This window comes from Eucyclogobius newberryi, unplaced genomic scaffold (genome assembly GCF_026437365.1).
Source record: "Eucyclogobius newberryi isolate DKJ021-1_F unplaced genomic scaffold, fEucNew1.0.hap1 SCAF_5, whole genome shotgun sequence".
NCBI lineage: Eukaryota > Metazoa > Chordata > Actinopteri > Gobiiformes > Gobiidae > Eucyclogobius > Eucyclogobius newberryi.
In genome coordinates, this window is record NW_027316167.1 from 3,416,006 (window position 1) to 3,440,715 (window position 24,710).

A 24,710-nucleotide genomic window follows, 5' to 3' on the forward strand; every position below is an offset into this window, starting at 1 on the left:
ACCTAAGTCAGGGGTGTGACACTTACACGGAGCAGAGGGCCTCAGACAACCTAACGATGAGTTGAACCATTCAAAATGTTGCATTTGACATCGTTTTGATGCCTCCACCTTTAATAAGACTTGGAACATTAATATTAGGTTGGTATAACATATACATGTTTAATTTTTTCCAATTTTACAGTAAAAAGTACTACTTTTTGTTGTTTGGGCCAACCGGAGGGATAACAAAAATTGGTCTGAGGGCCACATTTGGGCCCTGGGCCACAATTTGTGACACCCTGACCTAAGTGATCATGCTCCTATCTATATTAGGAACAAATTAATATTTCGACTCTCATCCAAGGGAGTCGTCCACTTTTGGATGAGAGTCCAAACGTTTTGTTTCTCTAAAAACAGTCCAGATAATACAACTGAATCTTTCTCTATGATTGAAGCGCTAAACAAATTACAAATCAACGATTTAATAATAACAAATATTGGGGCTCTTTACGCTGGTCCAACATCATGTGACAGGTCCACTGACTCTGGACAGAGGGGTCAGACAGGGCTGTGCCTGGTCTCTCCTGTTTGCTTTGTATTTGAACCATTGGCCCAGTTTATTAGACGATCAAAAACATAATTTAATCACTCACTGTTCACTTTCTGCACGACATATGTAAATTCAACTGTACATTTGTGCACATAGAAAGCCTATTTTTGTTGTTGTTGTTGTTGTTTTATGGCGGTTGACATCCGAGTGTTGCATTACCGCCAGACTTTATTCCTTAGACTTTGTCGTAGTCCTAAAAGTTCTTCTTCCAGTGCCTTGACTTGGCTGGTATCCAAGTGTTACATTACCACCAGACTTTATTCCTTATTCTATAGCAGTGTATAACTATAAAACCTTATCCCCTGTTTAAGTCCAAGTCAAAGGACTGAATCTATAAAAAAATATATGTTTACCAGATTTCTCTCTGTCTTTTACTAGATTATAAAGCAGAATCCTCTGACTTTGTGTCGCTGTCATGATTCTATTCAATGATCTTAAATTATCTCATTATAGTTGCGTTGTTCCTGAGCGTGGTGATAGTCCCGCCCCTGGTCCCGCCCCTGGCCCCGCCCCTGGCCCCGCCCCTTCACACAGGCAGCCTACACGATCACATGACGAGTGCTCGGCTAACACATTAGCATTAGCTGTCAAAGTGCCGTCATCTGCGTCCCAAGTGCCCCGGAAACCGCGCTCCCGACTCGGCTTCTGTCCGCGGCCTCACGCGGTAAGTCCGCCCCGTTCACCGCCGCCGTCTTCGGCCCGTTTAACGTGGACTTTGTGGGGTTTTTGACGCGGTGCTAGCTCGCTGTGCTAATGCTAACGCTGAACTTCTTGTAAAGGTGTCGCTGCTGCGGCGGTGCTAAGCTCTCATTAACCACGGGAAACCCGCTCGGATCGCCGCGCCTTTTCTCTCACGTTACACCGGTGAAATGCCGGTTATTTCTCCGTTCAACCCGCGGAACCTTCGCCTTTCCAAAGCTGCACTATGTCACTTCTTGTTGACAAAGTGTCGCAGGCTGTTTCGTGTGTAAAGTGCGCGTTCCGTGGACATAACCGTGTGTAATGTACAGACTCATGTTATAGCCATGTTATAACACAACACGGCTGCTCATTTAGCCTTAATTACACATTGTCTAGTTTAGCAACAGTTTTGCCCCATCAGAGGTGTTACTGACCCTTTCAACTCCTGTCAATCATTATCTGACGTCAGCTCGATGTGATGACGATTTGAAGTCTTTATAATGAAAACAATAAGCAACAATTTTGTATTTCCAGGGTAGAAATGTGAGTCCGTTTGATTGTGTGTTTACTCGTCTTAAATAGTATTTGAGCTTGAGGTGGGCAATGTATGAAACTGTAGATAATATATGACAAGATATGCAACATTTGAAAATCATATTGTTATAGTAATAAAAGAGGAGTAAAATTGAGTACCATTAAAAACTTAGAGTATTTAAGCTGATACTCTTTTGTGATTGATTTTACAGACATTTATAATATTGTCTGATTATAATATTCTGAATATCGTATCAGGATATGTTTTAATTTGTTTTCAATATCACTTATCTAAGCTTCAAAAAGAGTATACGTATAAGAGCATGTTATTCAATATGTTTGTGGATCAACTGAAAAACAAATGTGTCCAGTGAAACTCAAGATCATTTCTGTATTTAATGTAAACATAATATAAGAGATTAAATGAACAAAGTAAAGATGGACGTTGTAAATGTGTTTGAACCGGGCCTGACGTCACTCACATGGGATTTTGTGTCCAGTCCAGAGACATAAGGGACAGAGACTCTCTTCTTGGTTCCCTTTTTGTTCCCTTTTGTCCCTTTTTGTTCCCTTTTGTCCAGTGATGCCTGGTGTTTTGAGCCGTAACTCATTTTGTAGCATTAGCTTGGTTCACTTTAGCCTCCGTCCTCTTCCGCACAACAAAACTCTGCCTCAAAGTTCACAGCAAATCGAACCCAATGAAGCCATGAAAATGTTTTACCAAAATGAGAAGAAACAAAAACAATAGACATGATATATTTGAACGACTTTGAACATCTAAAACTAACCACATTGTGCCATGGAAAGTAGTGCTGTGGTTTTTGCTCTGTTCAGTGTGTCTGCTCCACCAGGGGGCGATATCACTTTATGGGCCTGATGGTAAACCACTCTGAGGGAACCCTGGAGGCCCTAGAGGAACACTTCTTCTTTTATGTCATTCTTTCGGCTTATTCGGATTTGTTCTGTTGGGAAAAATAAATGAAAAGGAGAATGAGAGGGCACTGTTTGGGTCTCGTACCATTTTTAGTGGCGTCCAAATGTCCAGTAGGTGGGAAACTAGTGCGACATGAAAAGTAGTGTCCAGCGACGGTCAACATTTCCCACAATGCACTGCGAGAGTCGGGGAAACGACAGCGACGGATCTTTAACTGGATTCTACTCGACTGAATGAAGTGAAAGAACAAAACCGTCTCAAATAAACCGCTACGCCGTGTTAGCCGCTTACGTTAGCCGCTTACGTTAGCCGCTTACATTAGCCGCTTAAGTTAGCTTGAGATCACATCCTGTTCTATGTGTTGTTTAACGTGGGATTATTAGTCCATACATTTGTGCGCCTCAGAAAGGGGGGGAGGGTGCTCTTTAGCATTCCTGTCACCATGGCAACGCTCGGGTGGCTACAGTACTATCATTTTATCGTCTAGATCTTTGACCTACAGTGCGAGCATTGTAAAGTAGCGTTTGACCGGTCGACTTCTAAAATAATCATCAGTTTACTGCCGTACGATGTAGTCAGTCCCTGATTGTGAAACGCTGTGAGACACGCCCAGTTCGTGCTGCTCAGGGGTCAAGTTCATTGCTTCTCAGCCAGTATAGTGTAGAATTAGTGTGGGAACTTTGCTTTGTTGGAAGGACACTTGACTTTCACATCACATTTTGCTGACAGAATACTTTTATCTTTAGCCTCTGGGAAAGTCAGTTTCTCATCGCAATGGTGTAAATGTGATGCGTTAACATGAAATGACAAAGTAGACTTCTGCAGTGAAGGGGACAGGTCTTTACTGTCACGTTCAGACTTCTGCAGTGAAGGGGAGAGGTCTTTACTGTCACGTTTAGACCTCTGCAGTGAAGGGGACAGGTCTTCACTGTCACGTTCAGACTTCTGCAGTGAAGGGGACAGGTCTTCACTGTCACGTTTAGACCTCTGCAGTGAAGGGGACAGGTCTTTACTGTCACGTTTAGACTTCTGCAGTGAAGGGGACAGGTCTTCACTGTCACGTTTAGACCTCTGCAGTGAAGGGGACAGGTCTTCACTGTCATGTTCAGACTTCTGCAGTGAAGGGGAGAGGTCTTTACTGTCACGTTTAGACCTCTGCAGTGAAGGGGACAGGTCTTTACTGTCACGTTTAGACCTCTGCAGTGAAGGGGACAGGTCTTTACTGTCACGTTTAGACCTCTGCAGTGAAGGGGACAGGTCTTTACTGTCACGTTTAGACCTCTGCAGTGAAGGGGACAGGTCTTTACTGTCACGTTTAGACCTCTGCAGTGAAGGGGACAGGTCTTTACTGTCACGTTTAGACCTCTGCAGTGAAGGGGACAGGTCTTTACTGTCACGTTTAGACCTCTGCAGTGAAGGGGACAGGTCTTTACTGTCACGTTTAGACTTCTGCAGTGAAGGGGACAGGTCTTTACTGTCACGTTTAGACCTCTGCAGTGAAGGGGACAGGTCTTTACTGTCACGTTTAGACTTCTGCAGTGAAGGGGAGAGGTCTTTACTGTCACGGTTAGACCTCTGCAGTGAAGGGGACAGGTCTTTACTGTCACGTTTAGACCTCTGCAGTGAAGGGGACAGGTCTTTACTGTCACGTTTAGACTTCTGCAGTGAAGGGGACAGGTCTTTACTGTCACGTTTAGACCTCTGCAGTGAAGGGGACAGGTCTTTACTGTCACGTTTAGACTTCTGCAGTGAAGGGGACAGGTCTTTACTGTCACGTTTAGACTTCTGCAGTGAAGGGGACAGGTCTTTACTGTCACGTTTAGACTTCTGCAGTGAAGGGGAGAGGTCTTTACTGTCACGTTTAGACCTCTGCAGTGAAGGGGAGAGGTCTTTACTGTCACGTTTAGACTTCTGCAGTGAAGGGGACAGGTCTTTACTGTCACGTTTAGACCTCTGCAGTGAAGGGGACAGGTCTTTACTGTCACGTTTAGACCTCTGCAGTGAAGGGGACAGGTCTTTACTGTCACGTTTAGACCTCTGCAGTGAAGGGGACAGGTCTTTACTGTCACGTTTAGACTTCTGCAGTGAAGGGGACAGGTCTTTACTGTCACGTTTAGACCTCTGCAGTGAAGGGGACAGGTCTTTACTGTCACGTTTAGACTTCTGCAGTGAAGGGGAGAGGTCTTTACTGTCACGTTTAGACCTCTGCAGTGAAGGGGACAGGTCTTTACTGTCACGTTTAGACCTCTGCAGTGAAGGGGACAGGTCTTTACTGTCACGTTTAGACTTCTGCAGTGAAGGGGACAGGTCTTTACTGTCACGTTTAGACCTCTGCAGTGAAGGGGACAGGTCTTTACTGTCACGTTTAGACTTCTGCAGTGAAGGGGAGAGGTCTTTACTGTCACGTTTAGACTTCTGCAGTGAAGGGGAGAGGTCTTTACTGTCACGTTTAGACCTCTGCAGTGAAGGGGACAGGTCTTTACTGTCACGTTTAGACCTCTGCAGTGAAGGGGACAGGTCTTTACTGTCACGTTTAGACCTCTGCAGTGAAGGGGACAGGTCTTTACTGTCACGTTTAGACCTCTGCAGTGAAGGGGACAGGTCTTTACTGTCACGTTTAGACCTCTGCAGTGAAGGGGACAGGTCTTTACTGTCACGTTTAGACTTCTGCAGTGAAGGGGAGAGGTCTTTACTGTCACGTTTAGACCTCTGCAGTGAAGGGGAGAGGTCTTTACTGTCACGTTCAGACTCTGTAGTAAACGATGGGGCTGAAAGCTTTATCGCAATTACATTAAGATGAAAGCAAGTGGCACGTCACACAGACTGCAGTTATCTGGATTAGAAAGCTCTCTGTATTGTAGTAATCCTTCTAAAAGTAATTACTGCTCTATTTACTTTCAGACATTATTAATTAGACTGAAAAATATGGAAATAACAGAACTATTATCCTAATCAAATGCAGACTTGATGTAGTGAGAACCCGCTGTGTCTCCAGAGATGTTCATTTTATTGTTTTGAGCCCACAGACTTAGCAGAACAAAGCTAGCGCACTTTTCAGCTGTTTCCTGTTACGACACACGACACTCACGGTCAGAGCGGTGTGGTGAGCTGCTCGTGTGGCAGACCCCCGCGGGCCGGTGTGGTGAGCTGCTCGTGTGGCAGACCCCCGCGGGCCGGTGTGGTGAGCTGCTCGTGTGGCAGACCCCCGCGGGCCGGTGTGGTGAGCTGCTCGTGTGGCAGACCCCCGCGGGCCGGTGTGGTGAGCTGCTCGTGTGGCAGACCCCCGCGGGCCGGTGTGGTGAGCTGCTCGTGTGGCAGACCCCCGCAGGCCGGTGTGGTGAGCTGCTCGTGTGGCAGACCCCCGCGGGCCGGTGTGGTGAGCTGCTCGTGTGGCAGACCCCCGCGGGCCGGTGTCGTGGCAGACCCCCGCGTAACGTGAGATGCTCTAAAGTGAACCGGTCTGTGGTCCATATTCTGTTTGTTTGTTTGGTTGTTGCTGTGTTGACCACGGACAGGAGAGTGACTGATAAGACCAGAGGACATTGGACCTGAACAGAGGACAGAGCAAAAGGAGATGACACTAGGAAGGACAGAGGAGGGGACAGAGGAGATGACACTAGACGCTCTGTGCAGGAGGCTCTCTGTGCAGGAGGCTCTCTCTGAAGGAGGCTCTCTGTGAAGGAGGAGGCTCTCTGTGAAGGAGGAGGCTCTCTGTGAAGGAGGAGGCTCTCTGTGATGAAGGAGGCTCTCTGTGATGGAGGAGGCTCTCTGTGAAGGAGGAGGCTCTCTGTGAAGGAGGAGGCTCTCTCTGATGGAGGAGGCTCTCTCTGATGGAGGAGGCTCTCTCTGATGGAGGAGGCTCTGGAAGACAGGAAGTACTTTGTTGAAATTGGTAGCTGTGTCTCAGACCACATGACCCTGACCTGTGGAGTGCCCCAAGGGTCAGTCCTGGGTCCCCTTCTGTTCAACCTCTACATGCTGCCGTTAGGTCAGTTGATACGCAGTGAAAATGTGTCCTATCACAATTATGCAGACGACACTCAGATCTATGTTACACTATCGGCAGGTGACTATGGACCAGTAGATTCACTCTGTCACTGCATCCAACAGATCAGTGTGTGGATGCAAAACAACTTTCTCCAGCTGAACTCAGACAAGACTGAAATAATCGTTTTTGGCCACAGAAACAAAGAGAAAGTGTTAGCGGTCACCTCCAGAGTCTCGCTCTAAAACCTACAAACCAAATTAGAAATCTGGGGGTAATAATGGACTCAGACTTGAACTTTAATAGCCACGTCAAATCAATAACATCAGCAGCTTTTTACCATCTAAAAAACATTGCCAAAATCAAAAATATAGTGTCAAAACCAGATTTAGAGAGACTTATCCATGCGTTTGTCTCCAGTAGATTAGACTACTGTAACGGCCTGCTCACTGGCCTCTCCAAACGAGTTGTAAAACAGCTGCAGTACATCCAGAACGCTGCTGCTCGGGTCCTGACTAGAACCAGGAAGTATGATCACATTAGTCCTGTTCTCAGGTCTCTGCACTGGCCCCTGTGGCTCAGAGAATAGACTTTAAAGCAGCTCTGCTTGTGTACAAGTCTCTCCATGGCCTAGCACCAAAGTACATCTTGGATATGTTAGTGCCATATGAACCATCTCGGACTCTGAGGACCTCAGGGACCGGCCTCCTGCTGGTGCCCAGAGTCAGGACAAAACATGGGGAATCTGCATTTCAGTTTTATGCAGCTAAAATCTGGAACAGTCTTCCTGAAGATGTGAGACAGGCTTCTACTCTGACAATGTTCAAATCTAAGCTAAAAACAGTTTTGTTTAGCTGCGCATATGACTGAAAGGATTTTTTCTTTGCACTCTTCTCTTTTGTTTGTGATTTTATTAGTTTAGAAAATCAGTTGGATTGATAATTTTTAATTTAGTTAATTTTATTGTATTTCTGTTTCTGTAATTTCTTTGTGATTTGAATGCATTTTTCCTGCTGTGAAGCACTTTGAATTGCCTTGTGTATGAAATGTGCTCTACAAATAAACTTGCCTTGCCTTGCCTCTCTGATGGAGTGAAGGAGGCTCTCTGTGAAGAAGGCTCTCTGTGAAGGAGGAGGCTCTCTGTGAAGGAGGCTCTCTGTGAAGGAGGCTCTCTGAAGGAGGAGGCTCTCTGAAGGAAGCTCTCTCTGAAGGAGTGAAGGAGGCTCTCTGTGAAGGAGGAGGCTCTCTGTGAAGGAGGAGGCTCTCTGTGAAGGAGGAGGCTCTCTGTGAAGGAGGAGGCTCTCTGTGAAGGAGGAGGCTCTCTGTGAAGGAGGAGGCTCTCTGTGAAGGAGGAGGCTCTCTGTGAAGGAGGAGGCTCTCTGTGAAGGAGGAGGCTCTCTGTGAAGGAGGAGGCTCTCTGTGAAGGAGGAGGCTCTCTGTGAAGGAGGAGGCTCTCTCTGAAGGAGTGAAGGAGGCTCTCTGTGAAGAAGGCTCTCTGTGAAGGAGGAGGCTCTCTGTGAAGGAGGAGGCTCTCTGTGAAGGAGGCTCTCTGAAGGAGGAGGCTCTCTGAAGGAGTGAAGGAGGCTCTCTGTGAAGGAGGCTCTCTGTGAAGGAGGCTCTCTGTGAAGGAGGAGGCTCTCTGTGAAGGAGGAGGCTCTCTGTGAAGGAGGAGGCTCTCTGTGAAGGAGGAGGCGGCTCTCTGTGAAGGAGGCGGCTCTCTCTGATGGAGGAGGCTCTCTCTGATGGAGGAGGCTCTCTCTGATGGAGTGAAGGAGGCTCTCTGTGAAGAAGGCTCTCTGTGAAGGAGGAGGCTCTCTGTGAAGGAGGAGGCTCTCTGTGAAGGAGGCTCTCTAAAGGAGGAGGCTCTCCGAAGGAAGCTCTCTGAAGGAGTGAAGGAGGCTCTCTGTGAAGGAGGCTCTCTGTGAAGAAGGAGGCTCTCTGTGAAGGAGGAGGCTCTCTGTGAAGGAGGAGGCTCTCTGTGAAGGAGGAGGCTCTCTGTGAAGGAGGAGGCTCTCTGTGAAGGAGGAGGCTCTCTCTGAAGGAGTGAAGGAGGCTCTCTGTGAAGGAGGCTCTCTGTGAAGGAGGAGGCTCTCTGTGAAGGAGGTGGCTCTCTGTGAAGGAGGCGGCTCTCTGTGAAGGAGGCGGCTCTCTGTGAAGGAGGAGGCTCTCTGTGAAGGAGGAGGCTCTCTGTGAAGGAGGAGGCTCTCTGTGAAGGAGGAGGCTTTCTGTGAAGGAGGAGGCTCTCTCTGATGGAGGAGGCTCTCTCTGATGGAGTGAAGGAGGCTCTCTGTGAAGGAGGCTCTCTGTGAAGAAGGCTCTCTGTGAAGGAGGAGGCTCTCTGTGAAGGAGGCTCTCTGAAGGAGGAGGCTCTGAAGAAAGCTCTCTGTGAAGGAGGAGGCTCTCTGTGAAGGAGGCTCTCTGTGAAGGAGGAGGCTCTCTGTGAAGGAGGAGGCTCTCTGTGAAGGAGGAGGCTCTCTGTGAAGGAGGAGGCTCTCTCTGAAGGAGTGAAGGAGGCTCTCTCTGAAGGAGTGAAGGAGGCTCTCTGTGAAGGAGGCTCTCTGTGAAGGAGGCTCTCTGTGAAGGAGGAGGCTCTCTGTGAAGGAGGCGGCTCTCTGTGAAGGAGGCGGCTCTCTGTGAAGGAGGAGGCTCTCTGTGAAGGAGGCGGCTCTCTGTGAAGGAGGAGGCTCTCTGTGAAGGAGTGAAGGAGCCTCCTTCACAAGGAGGCTCTCTGTGAAGGAGTGAAGGAGCCTCCTTCACAAGGAGGCTCTCTGTGAAGGAGGCTCTCTGTGAAGGAGGCTCTCTGTGAAGGAGGCTCTGTGTGAAGGAGGCTCTCTGTGAAGGAGGCTCTGACTCTCTCTCAAGGAGGAGGCTCTCTCTGAAGGAGGCTCTCTGAAGGAGGCTCTCTCTGGAGGAGGCGCTCTCTGAAGGAGGCTCTTTGTGCAGGAGGCGCTCTCTGAAGGAGGCGCTCTCTGAAGGAGGCTCTCTGTGCAGGAGGCTCTCTGTGCAGGAGGCTCTCTGTGAAGGAGGCTCTCTGTGAAGGAGGCTCTCTGAAGGAGGCTCTCTCTGAAGGAGGCGCTCTCTGAAGGAGGCTCTCTGTGCAGGAGGCGCTCTCTGAAGGAGGCTCTCTGTGCAGGAGGCGCTCTCTGAAGGAGGCTCTCTGTGCAGGAGGCGCTCTCTGAAGGAGGCGCTCTCTGAAGGAGGCGCTCTCTGAAGAAGGCTCTCTGTGCAGGAGGCGCTCTCTGAAGGAGGCTCTCTGTGCAGGAGGCTCTCTGTGAAGGAGGCTCTCTGTGCAGGAGGCTCTCTCTGAAGGAGGCTCTCTGTGCAGGAGGCTCTCTCTGAAGGAGGCGCTCTCTGAAGGAGGCTCTCTGTGCAGGAGGCGCTCTCTGAAGGAGGCGCTCTCTGAAGGAGGCTCTCTGTGCAGGAGGCGCTCTCTGAAGGAGGCTCTCTGTGCAGGAGGCTCTCTGTGAAGGAGGCTCTCTGTGCAGGAGGCTCTCTCTGAAGGAGGCTCTCTGTGCAGGAGGCTCTCTGTGAAGGAGGCTCTCTGTGCAGGAGGCTCTCTCTGAAGGAGGCGCTCTCTGAAGGAGGCTCGATACGTGATACTACAATGTTGATCTAAAATACTCTCTTTGTAGATGATGCGCTGTTATCTAACATAATTATAGTGTTTTCTTTACCATCTTCTATTAGATCTGATTAATCTACACAAAATATCACTTTTGTCCTGTTCATTTCGTGTCCATACTTCATCAAACGAGTCTAATCCTTTAAAACTTTATCGTCATTAAACTATTTGCTAATCAATTAAATTTGACGTGATTTTTATTATTCTCGCCTTGCTTTTTTAACGGTATATCACATTTAATAAAAAAGGCTGTGGTGTGGACTTCCTGGTGTCCTAACGCTCCGATAGAAGAGCCGTCTGTGCACAAGAGTGAATGGCCGATAGTAACCTCTGCTGTTCCCTCCTCCCTCCTCCCTCCATGTCTGCGTCTCCCATAGGGCGCCGAACACTCATTTCCCGTCGTATCAACACGTAATCGCGGCGCCCGGATCCCGAGGGTGCAGAGGCCACGAGAGGAGCTCCTCGGCTGGACCAGGGCGTGGACTCAAGGAACTCTATGAATATGCAGTAATTATTCGCAGGTAAGCTCTGGTCAATACACGCACTCTGCTTTGAACTATACTCACGTGAGCGGCTCATGGTTTTGGGGAAAAGACCATTGTGAGTAACATTTTCAAATACGTCGCAAAAAGTACCAATATCGCAAAACATCGATCGTGGCGGACAAACGGATCGATGTTGCTACAAGTTAAACGTATCGCGGTAACGCCAGGGTTCTCAATCTGAACGTAAATGTACCGTATTTTCCGGAGTATAAGTCGCACCAGCCAAAAAATGCATATATATAAGTCGCATTGTTTGGGGGAAATGTATTTGATAAAATCCAAGAGCAAGAACAGACATTTGATCTTGAAATGCAGTTTAAAATAATAACAGATGAGAGAACATGGTGAATAGGTGTACGTATGCTAACACCTTCAGCTACATGACGGATGCTAACGCTAACACCTTCAGCTACATGACGTATGCTAACGCTAACACCTTCAGCTACATGACGTATGCTAACCTAACACCTTCAGCTACATGACGTATGCTAACGCTAACACCTTCAGCTACATGACGTATGCTAACGCTAACACCTTCAGCTACATGAGGCACAGACAGAACTGTGGTAAGTGTCTGGTATGTTAACGTAACATATGAACAGTTATTCAGATAACTATAGCATAAAGAACATGCTAACAAGTTTAGCAAAGCATCAGTTTTACCCCAAATCACTAAATCCACTGAATTCTTCTTCCTCTGTCACTTCTAAACAACTCCACAAACTCCAGAGGAAGAGGAAGTGCAGATTCTTCTTCTGCGTCTCTTAGAGCCTAGAGCGCCCTCTTGTGGTTGTCTTTGTGAAAATAATCAACTTGTGAAATGCAGTTGCCAGTGTGAAAATAACAAATAATATCAGATATAAGTCGTTCTGGAGTATAAGTCGCAAAACTATGAAAAAGGCGCAACTTATAGTCCGGAAAATACGGTACGTTTGGCACCCGAATCTGTGGCGGCAATCTGTGCATTTGACCCACATTTAGACGTGTCAAACTCGAGGGGAACTAGAGCAGCAATAAATGACACCTTCTGGAGGGAGATGGACCCTAGCGCGCGCCGGTATACACAATCTATACAATCCTAAATATACATTACTGTAGACGTGGAGGAAAGATGTCCAAAAGAATGGAACTCTCCTAAATTTCACCCACTCTGATCGGACGACAAACACAAGATGACATAAAACCATCTCCACACATACCGTATTTTCCGGACTATAAGTCTGTATCTACCTGCGTTGCATCAATGGAATTTCCCCATGTGGGACAATAAAGGATTATCTTATCTTATCTTATCTTACCTTTTTTCATAGTTTTGGCCGGGGTGTGACTTATACTTATATTTATACTTAAACTCCGGAGCGACTTGTATGTGATATTATTTGTTATTTTCACACTTGCAACCGCATTTCATACTCCAGTGCGACTTATATGTTTTTTTTCTTCTCTATTACAAGCCTTGAAATAATTATTTTTACATCCCTGTCAACATGACAGGTACCGATCATTTGGTACCTGTCATGGCTAATTCTGTATCGGTCACAAGGAAAGGAAAACAGAATAACATAATTAATGAAAAATGAACTTTTATTAACATGTATCGTTATCATTTACACGTTGAGAAATAGATTTTCAAAGTTAGGGGCCAGGGGGGGCCCCTACCTAAAAAAGTTAAGGGCCCCCCAGGAATTTCAGGGGCCCACAAGCGCGCGCGGCATCACGGCGTCATAAGAACAAGATAAATGTATTGTTTTAAACCTGGTTATTAGCATGTAAAACAATTTGAAGTACTTTTATCTGTTATTTGATATGAAGAGCACAAATACTGAACTCATATAAACCAGAGATCATGATCTTTAAAACTGTTTAATTTAATATAATAATGTTTATTAGATACAAAATGAATACTGTTTACAGCATCTGACACACAAGGAGATCTTGTGGAATATATAAAATCACAGCCTACAAAATAAACTACTAACATATACATTGCCCCGATGCTAACAACTCCAAAGGGGGCGGGGCCCTTGGGGCCCTTGGATACTTCCACATTGACATTGTCCCTAATGTGCAAAATTACAGCTTTTGTTGCAAACAACTTTAAAAAAGACTGAATTGCGAACTGAGGAGATTGACGCCCGCCAACCTCGATATCACTTGTAGTGCAAAATTAGAGCGGGCATATCCGAGTACAACCGAACGCAACCGAACGCAGCGGCCAATCAGATGCCCGCTTTCATCGACATTAGATCACGGACACCGCTCGGCCAATGAGAAGCGAGAAGACTGCGAAGTGGGATGTCTGTCAAATGAAACTTAAGCGATAGAAATGCCCGCGCACATGCTCCGCTGCCTTCCTCCGCTGTAGAACTACAGCAATAATCGTGGTTTGTAGTACAGCGCGCCCGAGTTTGTGCAGAGGAATCGCTTTGGGCGTGTTCACCGCGCTGTTTTTGCCTATTAAAAATATATATTGCGGCAAAAAATTTGCGTCGGTCATCGTGTCCGGAACCTAGAGTTTGGAGTCGGTCAAAACTGATTTTTGCGCCGGTCATTGACCGTGTCCGGCCCGTTATTTCGAGGCTTGCTATTATGTATTTTTTGGCTGGTGCGACTTATACTCCGGTGCGACTTATACTCCGGAAAATACGGTAATGAACCATTCACAAAGATGCAAGATAAAGCTGTGATCGTTAGTTTATCGTTAGGAGAAGAAGAGTGCTGGGGTTCTTTACGAGGGTCCAACATCAAGAGTTAAAATCAGTGGTCACCGGGCGGATCCGCTGACCCTGGAGTGAGGGGTGAGACAGGGCTGTGCCGGGTCCCCCTTCCTGTTTGCTTTTTATCCGTAACCACTGGCTCAATATATCAGACGATCAAAAACAATTCAAGCTGTTACAATTTACGGGATGGAACATAAAATGACCTGCTGCTTAGACTGAAATGCAGTCTGTTGGGAAACTGTGGCAGCAGGAGGCAAACCGCCATCACGGTTTAGGGACCGTCCTGTCGTTCAGGGTTATTGGACTGAAATTGATACAGTTTTCGACATTGTCATTGTACTTAATTTGAGAACAATGTACTATTTGGGCCTCAGAACTGCTGCCATGGATACGATCAGCGGATACCTTTGACTTATACTTCTGGTGGCAGGATAAAAAGGATGACGGGGACCACACAACGATCAAGGACTGGACTGAGATCGTGGCAGACATCAGGCAAATGGAAAAAAATATTTTCGGACTAAATTAGCAAATTCCACAGACTTACGACTGCGTTTATGATGCGATTTTGTTTGTATTTAGTTGATGTCTGCTTGTTTTCTGTCTTTTAAATTATACTCTGACCGTAATGATTTCAGCTTCACATGTCCATAATGACGGTCATAGCTGTGGATTTGACCGGTTTTAATCAGGATTTTCAGGGTGTTTTCAGTGTTTCCTGTAACGATAAATGCTCTTAAATGATGTCCAAACACGAGGCCAGGACTAGTTATCTACATAAAAACAGAACTAGCTCATTTCAGGCTGTGGAGCTGTCGATGGACCAACGCGCCGCGTCTCTTCTTCCGTTCGTTTTTGATGTATCTGGATCATTTTGTGCCCGATTGTTCTCCACGGGGTAAGAATAGCCCGTCCACGCCCGGCGCTGCTGCTGAATCAGTTCCTCAGAAGAACGAGCAACTTTCATTTCTGTTTTTACAGCCGGCTGGATTTCCTCTGCTTCACGTAACGATATAAATAACATGTCACGCTGTGTGGTGTGTCGCCGCGTATTTTCCTGTAAATGATCAACCAAACCAATATTCTACATGTATATTGAATATGAGCTGCTAGTGTTGTACAGATATACATGTGTTTTCAGCTTCCCCTCCACGTTGTGCTAAAATGTGCCTGTAAATGTCTTGGTTGTAGTTTAATTATAGCATTAAACGGGAAACAAAGTGTAGAATTGACTGACAATAATGTAAATTAAAAGTAGATGATGATGGTTTTGCACTTTTATAATCTGCTCTTTTGCTGCGTTTTAAAATGGTTTTCATGATAGACGATGTACTCGATGGCGATATTTAGACGTTATTCCATACGTCTCCCACGTCCAGCCGGGGCAGTGTCCTCTGGATGTGTCCTCTGGATGTGTCCTCTGGGTGTGTCTTTTGAATGTGGATGTGTCTTCTGGATGTGGATGTGTCTTCCGGATGTGTCTTCCGGATATGTCTTCCGGATGTCTCTCCCGGATATGTCTCTCCCGGATGTGTCTTCCGGATGTCTCTCCCGGATGTGTCTTCCGGATGCGGATGTGTCTTCCGGATGCGGATGTGTCTTCTGGGCGTGTCTTGATTGTGTTTGTCTGTGCAGGAGCAGACTGGATTCGTAATGACAAGGGGCTGTGCAGAACATGTCCATTCTGTCAGTGACTGATGTCCCCGATGTTGGTCATGGTAAGAACACGTGTATTCTCCCTTGTCAGTTGCCGTTCATAAAGCTTGTGTGACGCCCGTGTGACGTGCCCGTGTGACGTGCCCGTGTGACGCGCCCGTGTGACGCGCCCGTGTGATGCCCGTGTGACGTGCCCGTGTGATGCCCGTGACGCCCGTGTGACGTGCCCGTGTGACGTGCCCGTGTGACGTGCCCGTGTGACGTGCCCGTGTGATGCCCGTGTGATGCCCGTGTGACGTGCCCGTGTGACGTGCCCGTGTGACGTGCCCGTGTGACGCGCCCGTGTGATGCCCGTGTGATGTGCCCGTGTGACGTGCCCGTGTGACATGCTCGTGACGCCCGTGTGACGTGCCCGTGTGACGTGCCCGTGTGACATGCTCATGACGCCCGTGTGACGTGCCCGTGTGATGCCCATGTGACATGCTCGTGTGATGCCCGTGTGACGCGCCCGTGTGATGCCCGTGTGATGCCCGTGTGATGCCCGTGTGATGCCCGTGTGATGTCCGTGTGACATGCTCGTGACGCCCGTGTGACGTGCCCGTGTGACGTGCCCGTGTGACGCGCCCGTGTGACGCGCCCGTGTGACGCGCCCGTGTGACGCGCCCGTGTGACGCGCCCGTGTGACATGCTCGTGACGCCCGTGTGACGCGCCCGTGTGACGCGCCCGTGTGACGCGCCCGTGTGACGCGCCCGTGTGACATGCTCGTGACACGTGCCCGTGTGACGTGCCCGTGTGACATGCTCGTGTGACATGCTCGTGACGTACGTGTGATGTTTCTGTGCCAGAGGAGAGGAGAGCGGTGGGCGAGGCCTCAGGACGGCAGCTGGACAATCTGGACGAGGCCCGCAGGTGCAGCTCCGTGAAGCCCCTGCTGTCTCCGGGCGACACGGCCCCGCCTCTTGCCAACGGAGACTCCTCCCCCGGCGACACGAGCAGCGGCATGAGCGCCGCGCCCATTGCGCCCAACCACATCAAGCTGGACCCCGCCTCCAGCGACGCGTCTCCAACTTCAGGTACAATACACGAAAATAAACTCACGCGCTCATAAAGACCTCCCCTCCACCCTAAAACCCGACTGTTTACTCAAATGTTTTGTTGTTGCCGTTTTTATTTTTTTATTGGATCATAGATCAAGTCCAGTTAGCTTCACGCCTCCAGTTAGCTTCACGCCTCCAGTTAGCTTCACGCCTCCAGTTAGCTTCACGCCCCCAGTTAGCTTCACGCCCCCAGTTAGCTTCACACCCCCAGGTAGCTTCACACCCCCAGTTAGCTTCACACCCCCAGTTAGCTTCATGCCTCCAGTTAGCTTCATGCCTCCAGTTAGCTTCATGCCTCCAGTTAGCTTCATGCCTCCAGTTAGCTTCATGCCTCCAGTTAGCTTCATGCCTCCAGTTAGCTTCACACCTATATAGATTTGATCAGCAGCCTCGTCTTGTTCTCACTCCAACAGAAGCTAACGGGCCTCTGGCGTCGGAAGCTAACGGGCCTCTGACGTCGGAAGCTAACGGGCCTCTGGCGTCGGAAGCTAACGGGCCTCTGGCGTCGGAAGCTAACGGGCCTCTGGCGTCGGAAGCTAACGTTTACCTGCAGCTGTTGGGTAAATACTTCCTGTTTGTGTTCAGATGTTCAGCCGGTGAAGAGGAAGAAGGGGCCGGCTCCAAAGATGCTGGGGAACGAGGTGTGCAGTGTGTGCGGAGACAAGGCCTCCGGGTTCCACTACAATGTCCTGAGCTGCGAGGGCTGCAAAGGCTTCTTCCGCCGCAGCGTCATCAAGAGTGCCCAGTACTCCTGCAAGAACAACGGCCGCTGTGAAATGGACATGTACATGCGCCGCAAGTGCCAGCAGTGCCGCCTGCGCAAGTGCAGGGAGGCGGGCATGCTGGAGCAATGTGAGTATGACCCTGTCTCAGGGAGGCGGGCACTCTGGAGCAGTGTGAGTATGACCCTGTCTCTTCAAGGGGCACAATGACAAACTTGTGCCACAAGAACATGCTTGGATGTACTACAGATACAGAGTCAGGACTAAACATGGAGCGGCCTCCTGCTGGTGCCAGTCAGGACTAAACATGGACCGGCCTCCTGCTGGTGCCAGAGTCAGGACTAAACATGGACCGGCCTCCTGCTGGTGCCAGAGTCAGGACTAAACATGGGCCGGCCTCCTGCTGGTGCCAGAGTCAGGACTAAACATGGACCGGCCTCCTGCTGGTGCCAGAGTCAGGACTAAACATGGACCGGCCTCCTGCTGGTGCCAGAGTCAGGACTAAACATGGACCGGCCTCCTGCTGGTGCCAGAGTCAGGACTAAACATGGACTGGCCTCCTGCTGGTGCCAGAGTCAGGACTAAACATGGACCGGCCTCCTGCTGGTGCCAGAGTCAGGACTAAACATGGACTGGCCTCCTGCTGGTGTCCAGAGTCATCATGCTCGTTTGTTGCAGGTGTGCTGTCCGAGGAGCAGATCCGTCTTAAGAAGTTGAAGAAGCAGCACGATGATGAGACGGCCCGCTCGTCCTCGGTGGCGACGCCCACCCCTCCCTCTGACTCTGCCTCCCTGGCCCCCGAGCAGGAGGACATGATCCAGAAGCTGGTGGCCATGCAGAAGCAGTGCAACAAGAGGTCTTTCCTGGACCGACCCAAAGTGACTGTGAGTACACTCGTGTGCATCCATGTTCAAAGGTGCCATAACATGCTTTTGTTCACGTTTCGTAGTTTATCCTAAGTGTATCATTGATAATAATAAGGGTTGTGCAACACCCTTAACATAATAGTTAAGAAATATCACCCAGACCTTGGACCCCCTCACCAACCCGGAAATGCAGACGGCTTGGTTTGATATTCGCCCCCACCCTTGTGAAGAGCCATCTGGCTCCCCCGCCCAACCCGTGACGTAGTCTCAGAGCGCCTGTGTGCCCCGCCCACCCGTGACGTAGTCTCAGAGCGCCTGTGTGCCCCGCCCACCCGTGACGTAGTCTCAGAGCGCCTGTGTGCCCCACAGCTGTGTGCTGTAGCTCCGCGGAGACTAAATAAATCTGGTGTTTATTCTACAGCGTGCGCAGAACAGATATATATATATATATATATATATATATATATATATATATATATATATATATATATATATATATATATGTCTTATGTCCATCGCGCTCTTATTTCCTGGTTTTTCGGTATCGGATAGAACTTCTCTCCGTTTATTTTCCCGGTTGCTGCATCAACTGCCACATAAACCTTCACCATTGTGATAATAGTAAAGAGTACAATATCATTAATGAAGTTTTGGGCCTCTCTGAGCCGTGTTTCGTCGTAAATCGAAGCAGAAAAACTCCGGGGCTTGTATTGGGAGACACGGGAGCCTGGAGCAGCGCGGAGCCGAGGGGAAGGGGGCGGGAGGCGGCAGGCGGGTGGAGAGGGGGGAGGGTGAGGGGGGATGATGACGCGTGCCTGTGATTATGACACGGTCTTGCATCCACCCCCCGTCAGTTTGGAGATTGGAGGAAAGGAGATAGTCTGTACTAAAGCTAAACACTGCGGGAATCAATCAAAAAAACACTCTGGACATAAATGAAGCACAAATAGCAGTGTAAGAAGGTTAAAAGCTCTGAAAAGTCGATTTTGCATGTTATGGGACCTTTAATGTACATGAACCGTGAAATAACAGCTCTGTGCCTTCAGATTGAAAGTGTCTTGTTTGTGACCCGTGTTGTTGTTGTTGTTGTTGTTGTTGTTGTTGTTGTGGGGGTGCAGCCGTGGCCTCAGAGTCAGGACCTGCAGAACAGAGAGGTTCGGCAGCAGCGCTTTGCTCACTTCACTGAACTGGCCATCATGTCGGTCCAGGAGATCGTCGACTTCGCCAAGCAGCTGCCCGGCTTCCTGGAGCTGACCAGAGAGGACCAGATCGCGCTGCTCAAGACCTCCACCATAGAGGTGGGACACTGTTTGTTTGTTTGTTTGTTTGTTTGTTTGTTTGTTTGTTTGGAGAGGATTAGAAGAACCTGCTGGTTTTCTGTAGATGTCAGTGTTTTCTCCTGAATGGCACTGAACCTGCCTCTCAGTGGAGTCCGGCCCAAAGCACAATGCTGCTCTGCGGTTGGACCGGCCCAAAGCACAATGCTGCTCTGCGGTTGGACCGGCCCAAAGCACAATGCTGCTCTGCGGTTGGACCGGCCCAAAGCACAATGCTGCTCTGCGGTTGGACCGGCCCAAAGCACAATGCTGCTCTGCGGATGGACCGGCCCAAAGCACAAATTAACACACAAATTCATCTTGTTGTCAATGTTGTTCATTTCAGGGACAGTTCATATTAACATTTCTATAAATATGGCAGAATTGGCCAAAAGGCTGTTTTCCCTCTGTGTCCCATGACCACTGTGACGGTCATGGAGCCGCAGGGGCCCATGTTGTAACATGATGTAAACATAAGTATTAGAACATGATGTAAACATAAGTATTAGAACATGATGTAAACATAAGTATGATGTAAACATAAGTATTAGAACATGATGTAAACATAAGTATTAGAACATGATGTAAACATAAGTATGATGTAAACATAAGTATTAGAACATGATGTAAACATAAGTATTAGAACATGATGTAAACATAAGTATGATGTAAACATAAGTATTAGAACATGATGTAAACATAAGTATTAGAACATGATGTAAACATAAGTATGATGTAAACATAAGTATTAGAACATGATGTAAACATAAGTATGATGTAAACATAAGTATTAGAACATGATGTAAACATAAGTATGATGTAAACATAAGTATTAGAACATGATGTAAACATAAGTATGATGTAAACATAAGTATTAGAACATGATGTAAACATAAGTATATGTCTCAGATTATGCTGCTGGAGACGTCACGGCGATACAACCCTGCGATCGACAGCATCACGTTTCTGAAGGACTTTAGCTACAACAAGGAGGACTTTGCAAAAGCAGGTACTGTTTCAGTTCACGTTTACTGTGACCTTTGCCCCGGGGAGAATGTGACCTTTGCCCCGGGGAGAATGTGACCCTTTTCTCCTTTTGACCTCAGGGCTCCAGATCGAGTTTATCAATCCCATTTTTGAGTTTTCAAAGGGAATGAACGACCTCCATCTGGACGAGGCCGAATACGCCCTGCTCATCGCCATCAACATCTTCTCTGCAGGTGAGAACGAACAGGCCTGCAGAGTAACGCCCGGTTCCGACGCCCGGTTTCGACGCCCGGTTCCGACGCCTGGAATTAACTGCTGAATTTTGCCATGAAAATTGGCCCTCATAATCCTAAGAAACGAGGGCTAAACGATGAGTTAACACGGGTAACGGTTTGCATGCTAAAAACATGTTATAAACACGTTTGCGGGTAAAAAACGTGTTATAAACACGTTTCACGTTTGCGGGTAAAAAACGTGGTATAAACACGTTTCACGTTTGCGTGTTAAAAACATGTTATAAACACGTTTGCAGGTAAAAAACGTGTTATAAACACGTTTCAAGTTTGCGTGTTAAAAACATGTTATAACATGTTATAAACACGTTTGCAGGTAAAAAACGTGTTATAAACACGTTTCAAGTTTGCGTGTTAAAAACATGTTATAAACACGTTTGCAGGTAAAAAACGTGTTATAAACACGTTTCAAGTTTGCGTGTTAAAAACATGTTATAAACACGTTTGACGTTTGCGTGTTATAAACACGTTTTTAACGTTTGCGTGTTAAAAACATGTTATAAACACGTTTGACGTTTGCGTGTTATAAACACGTTTTTAACGTTTGCGTGTTAAAAACATGTTATAAACACGTTTGCGTTTTTTAAAAACACGTTATAAACACGTTTGATGTTTGCGTGTTAAAAACATGTTATAAACACGTTTTTAACGTTTGCGTGTTAAAAACATGTTATAAACACGTTTGCGTGTTAAAAGCTCCTGTCATGTTCTTTCAGACAGACCAAACGTTCAGGACCATGAGCTGGTGGAGCGGCTGCAGCAGCCGTATGTCGACGCCCTGCGCTCATACATCATGATCAAGAGACCAAACGTAAGACGCCTTTGACTAGATCTGCCTCGTGTTCTGAGCAAACGTGTAAAACATGAGCATCGACGCCATTTTGAGCCTGTCCAGGGACTTTAGGTGGAAATGAGCCACAACCTGCACAAGCGTCCATCCTGTAGGTCAAGGTTCATGTGCTCTGTCCCTGATCAAGTTATAAACTACACTAAAGGTCAGACACAAGGTCACGTGGATATGATGAGGTTTATTCTCTGTAGTGAAGACTTTAGTAAGACAAACGAGGTGAAGAATGAGCAGTTATGTTTTAGAGCTAATTAAGCAGAATAATAATCTATAAATATAACCGATGATTGGCCCTCGCCACGCCTCCACACAGTAACAAATATGACATGGGACTTGTTTACTTTTTTGATCAGATGCCAAAATGGAATTTTATGCCATTTCTTCAAATTTCATAAAAACAAAATTTTATTCCCTCTATACAATTTTATTTGACTCTATAGGGGGCGCTATTGCGCCAAATTAATTTGTTTCTCTTCCAGTAGGTTTAGGGCAAAGGGTTTAAGAACTGATTCAAATGTGACGCAATTCAGACTTTGTCTGCGCAAATGGTAGCAAATTTTAAAATTGGAAATTTTTTGAAATTCTAGCCACAGTTTTTGGCTTCACAGAGACTGTGACCGACTCAAAGTCTCTTTAACACCATTTTCACCAAATTTCATTTTTTTCGGGCAAATGCCCTGGAGTCATGCTTAGCAATTTTTTATCCAATATGGCCGACATTGCCGTAATAATATTTTGTACTTCTCTTGTCGCCATCTACCGCCAAATTTCATGATTCTACGATCAGATTTTTTATTTGGTCATTTCTTATCTCTAAATGCATTTTTGGTACATTTGACGTGCGCAAATTTTTGTGACTTTTCATCAATGTTCACTGGGTGAATAACAGGCGGTTGGTCCCGAGAGGAATAAAAAAAAAAAAGAGGAATATTCTGATGTGAAATCAATGTTTCCCATTTTCAAATATCATAAACTATACATTTTCGGAAAGCGCTTTCCTGCCTCATGATTTGGGTCTCTGGTCACTGACGGGAACTTTGTGTTTTTGAGTCTTTGAAGCTTCAATACATCTTTGTGGCATTAATTGTTTTGAAATGCTAAAAAACTCAACGAGCATTTGGCCAATATTAGGCGGCGAGTGCGTGGAGCACAGCGGGTGCAGTGGCCAGCGCGGGGAGCGGGGTGGGCATCGCCATCGCAGCTGGTGCAGAAAAGTTGGAAAAGCTTTTTTTGCGGCAAGACGCAGCGCAGCAACTGATCAAGAGATTTGGCTCTAGTAACGTGCTACGCACTGACCGGAAGAAGGACCAAAATAAACCTGCATGAAGTTTCGGCCAATCATAGAAGACGTGAGATTCTCACTGAGACAAAAGCGCGTGTTCTGCTTCTGTCATTCTGACATGTCTAAGGTCTAAACTCAGGCAATTGACAATTACAGGTTTTGACAAGAAACATGAGTTTCTCACTCTCTCATCCTCTTGAGACTATCTCAATGTGGTCATCTCACAGTTTGGGTTGACTGGGATGTGCTGTGGGGCCCCTAGGGCCCGTGGACCATGTGGATTGAGTAAACAAACATGAGTGACAGGTGACATTATTTGGAGAGTTCATAACTTCTAAATATAAACTTACTAAAGGATGTTCAGGGATGTTCACTCGAGGTGAGCAGGTCTATCAAGCTACTATCGTTGAATCAACGCGTAAATTTGATGTGAAGCCAGACAGTCTTTTGGGGAGGAGGGGGTCCAGAGAGAGACGAAAAAAATTAAGTCTTTTCAGCTTCAACCCATTTTGAGATGATCCCTAAGTTAAATGTTCAAGTTTTGCATTACATGCGAAATCGGAACATGCAAGAGAAGGAGAACGTTTTTGTGAGCTACTATATGGGACGGTCGTCATCCCCATGTAAAGCGCTCGTTTAGTGGCTTCGCCCGTTTACAACAGTAATGTTCAGTACTCCTCAGTTTGCACGGGCCGTGCATGAGTGGAGGAGTGCGCACTTTTCGCAGCCGTGCTTTACACGGCCTGACAGGACTAACAGGCCTCTGCTCTCACCAGCTGGTGGCGCCCGGGCCTAATAAGGCTGCAGTTATTTTATTACTTGGTTTACGGATTTTTAAATGAAATATATTGAACAGGCGTACGGAATATAAATACAATTTCAATTTCAAAAGATGTTTTCTTCCCGGTTTGCCCAAAACGCACCACGGGTGGAGGGGGGGGGGCGCAGGAGCGTGTAACAGTAGATTTAATGCGTTTTAGACAGACAGAACTGACACTTAAGTGTGCACCCTCCCCCACCCACCCAGTCACGGCAAAACATGCTGAAGAAAATGAGGTAAACGGGTTTAAAATGTGTATTTGCGATATAATGGCGCGCAGCAGACAGACGGGCCGGGGCGCGCTCTCCCCAGGGCCGGGGCGTGCTCTCCCCGGGGCCGGGGCGTGCTCTCCCCGGGGCCGGGGCGCGCTCTCCCCGGGGGACAGACTTCCGCAGGAGTTTGGCGAGAAATTGCTTCACGCGCTCTTATCTTTTGACTTAATACCGCTTTTTACATTTAATTTAATGCCATTTTGCTTTGTCGGCGGTACTTTATAAAAAAAAAGATAATTTATTTTATTTATATTGTATAAATCGATAATCTAAGTGCGGCGAATCCGTAAACCAAGTAATAAAATAACTAAGGCCTAATATAATGCACAAGGCCATTGAGAGACTGAAGCCTTTTATACCTGCTTCTTCAGTTGGACATCAGTTGGACATCAGTTGGACATCAGTTGGACATCAGTTGGACATCAGTTGGACCTCAGTTGGACCTCAGTTGGACCTCGGCAGGACCTCGGCAGTGGCGCGGTCGAGTATTTAACCTTGAACCTTTGTGTCCAGGACCACCTGATGTTCCCTCGGATGCTGATGAAGCTGGTCAGCCTCCGCACCTTGAGTAGTGTCCACTCAGAGCAGGTCTTTGCACTGCGCCTCCAGGACAAGAAACTGCCCCCTCTGCTGTCCGAAATCTGGGACGTGACCGAGTGACCGAGCGAAGGCGGGACGCGACCGAGCGAAGGCGGGACGCGACCGAGCGAAGGCGGGACGCGACCGAGCGAAGGCGGGACGCGACCGAGCGAAGGCGGGACGCGACCGAGCGAAGGCGGGACGCGACCGAGCGAAGGCGGGACGCCACCAAGTGACCGAGCGAAGGCGGGACGCGACCGAGCGAAGGCGGGACGCGACCGAGCGAAGGCGGGACGCGACCGAGCGAAGGCGGGACGCCACCAAGTGACCGAGCGAAGGCGGGACGCCACCAAGTGACCGAG

At 47.7% G+C, this 24,710-nt stretch overlaps 1 protein-coding gene across 1 annotated transcript; it reads left to right on the forward strand.

The window, feature by feature from the left end:
• Positions 1 to 1,144: 1,144 nt before the first annotated feature.
• Positions 1,145 to 24,710, forward strand: nr1h3 (nuclear receptor subfamily 1, group H, member 3). The gene is made up of 11 exons (XM_072465329.1): positions 1,145 to 1,253; positions 10,723 to 10,866; positions 15,246 to 15,328; positions 16,113 to 16,340; positions 16,950 to 17,216; positions 17,765 to 17,970; positions 19,071 to 19,250; positions 20,178 to 20,277; positions 20,375 to 20,488; positions 21,265 to 21,359; positions 24,283 to 24,710. Exons 3-11 carry the CDS (start codon positions 15,286 to 15,288, stop codon positions 24,427 to 24,429), a joined length of 1,380 nt encoding a protein of 459 aa, XP_072321430.1. The 5' UTR covers positions 1,145 to 1,253; positions 10,723 to 10,866; positions 15,246 to 15,285; the 3' UTR covers positions 24,430 to 24,710.

What these genes read in the sequence shown, in the direction of transcription:
- nr1h3 (XM_072465329.1), top strand. Translation starts at nt 15,286, where the DNA reads ATGTCCATTCTGTCAGTGACTGATGTCCCCGATGTTGGTCATG. An exon ending in TGGACCGACCCAAAGTGACT is followed by an intron (nt 17,971 to 19,070) that starts GTGAGTACACTC and finishes GTGGGGGTGCAG; the next exon opens with CCGTGGCCTCAGAGTCAGGA. An exon ending in GGAGGACTTTGCAAAAGCAG is followed by an intron (nt 20,278 to 20,374) that starts GTACTGTTTCAG and finishes TTTTGACCTCAG; the next exon opens with GGCTCCAGATCGAGTTTATC.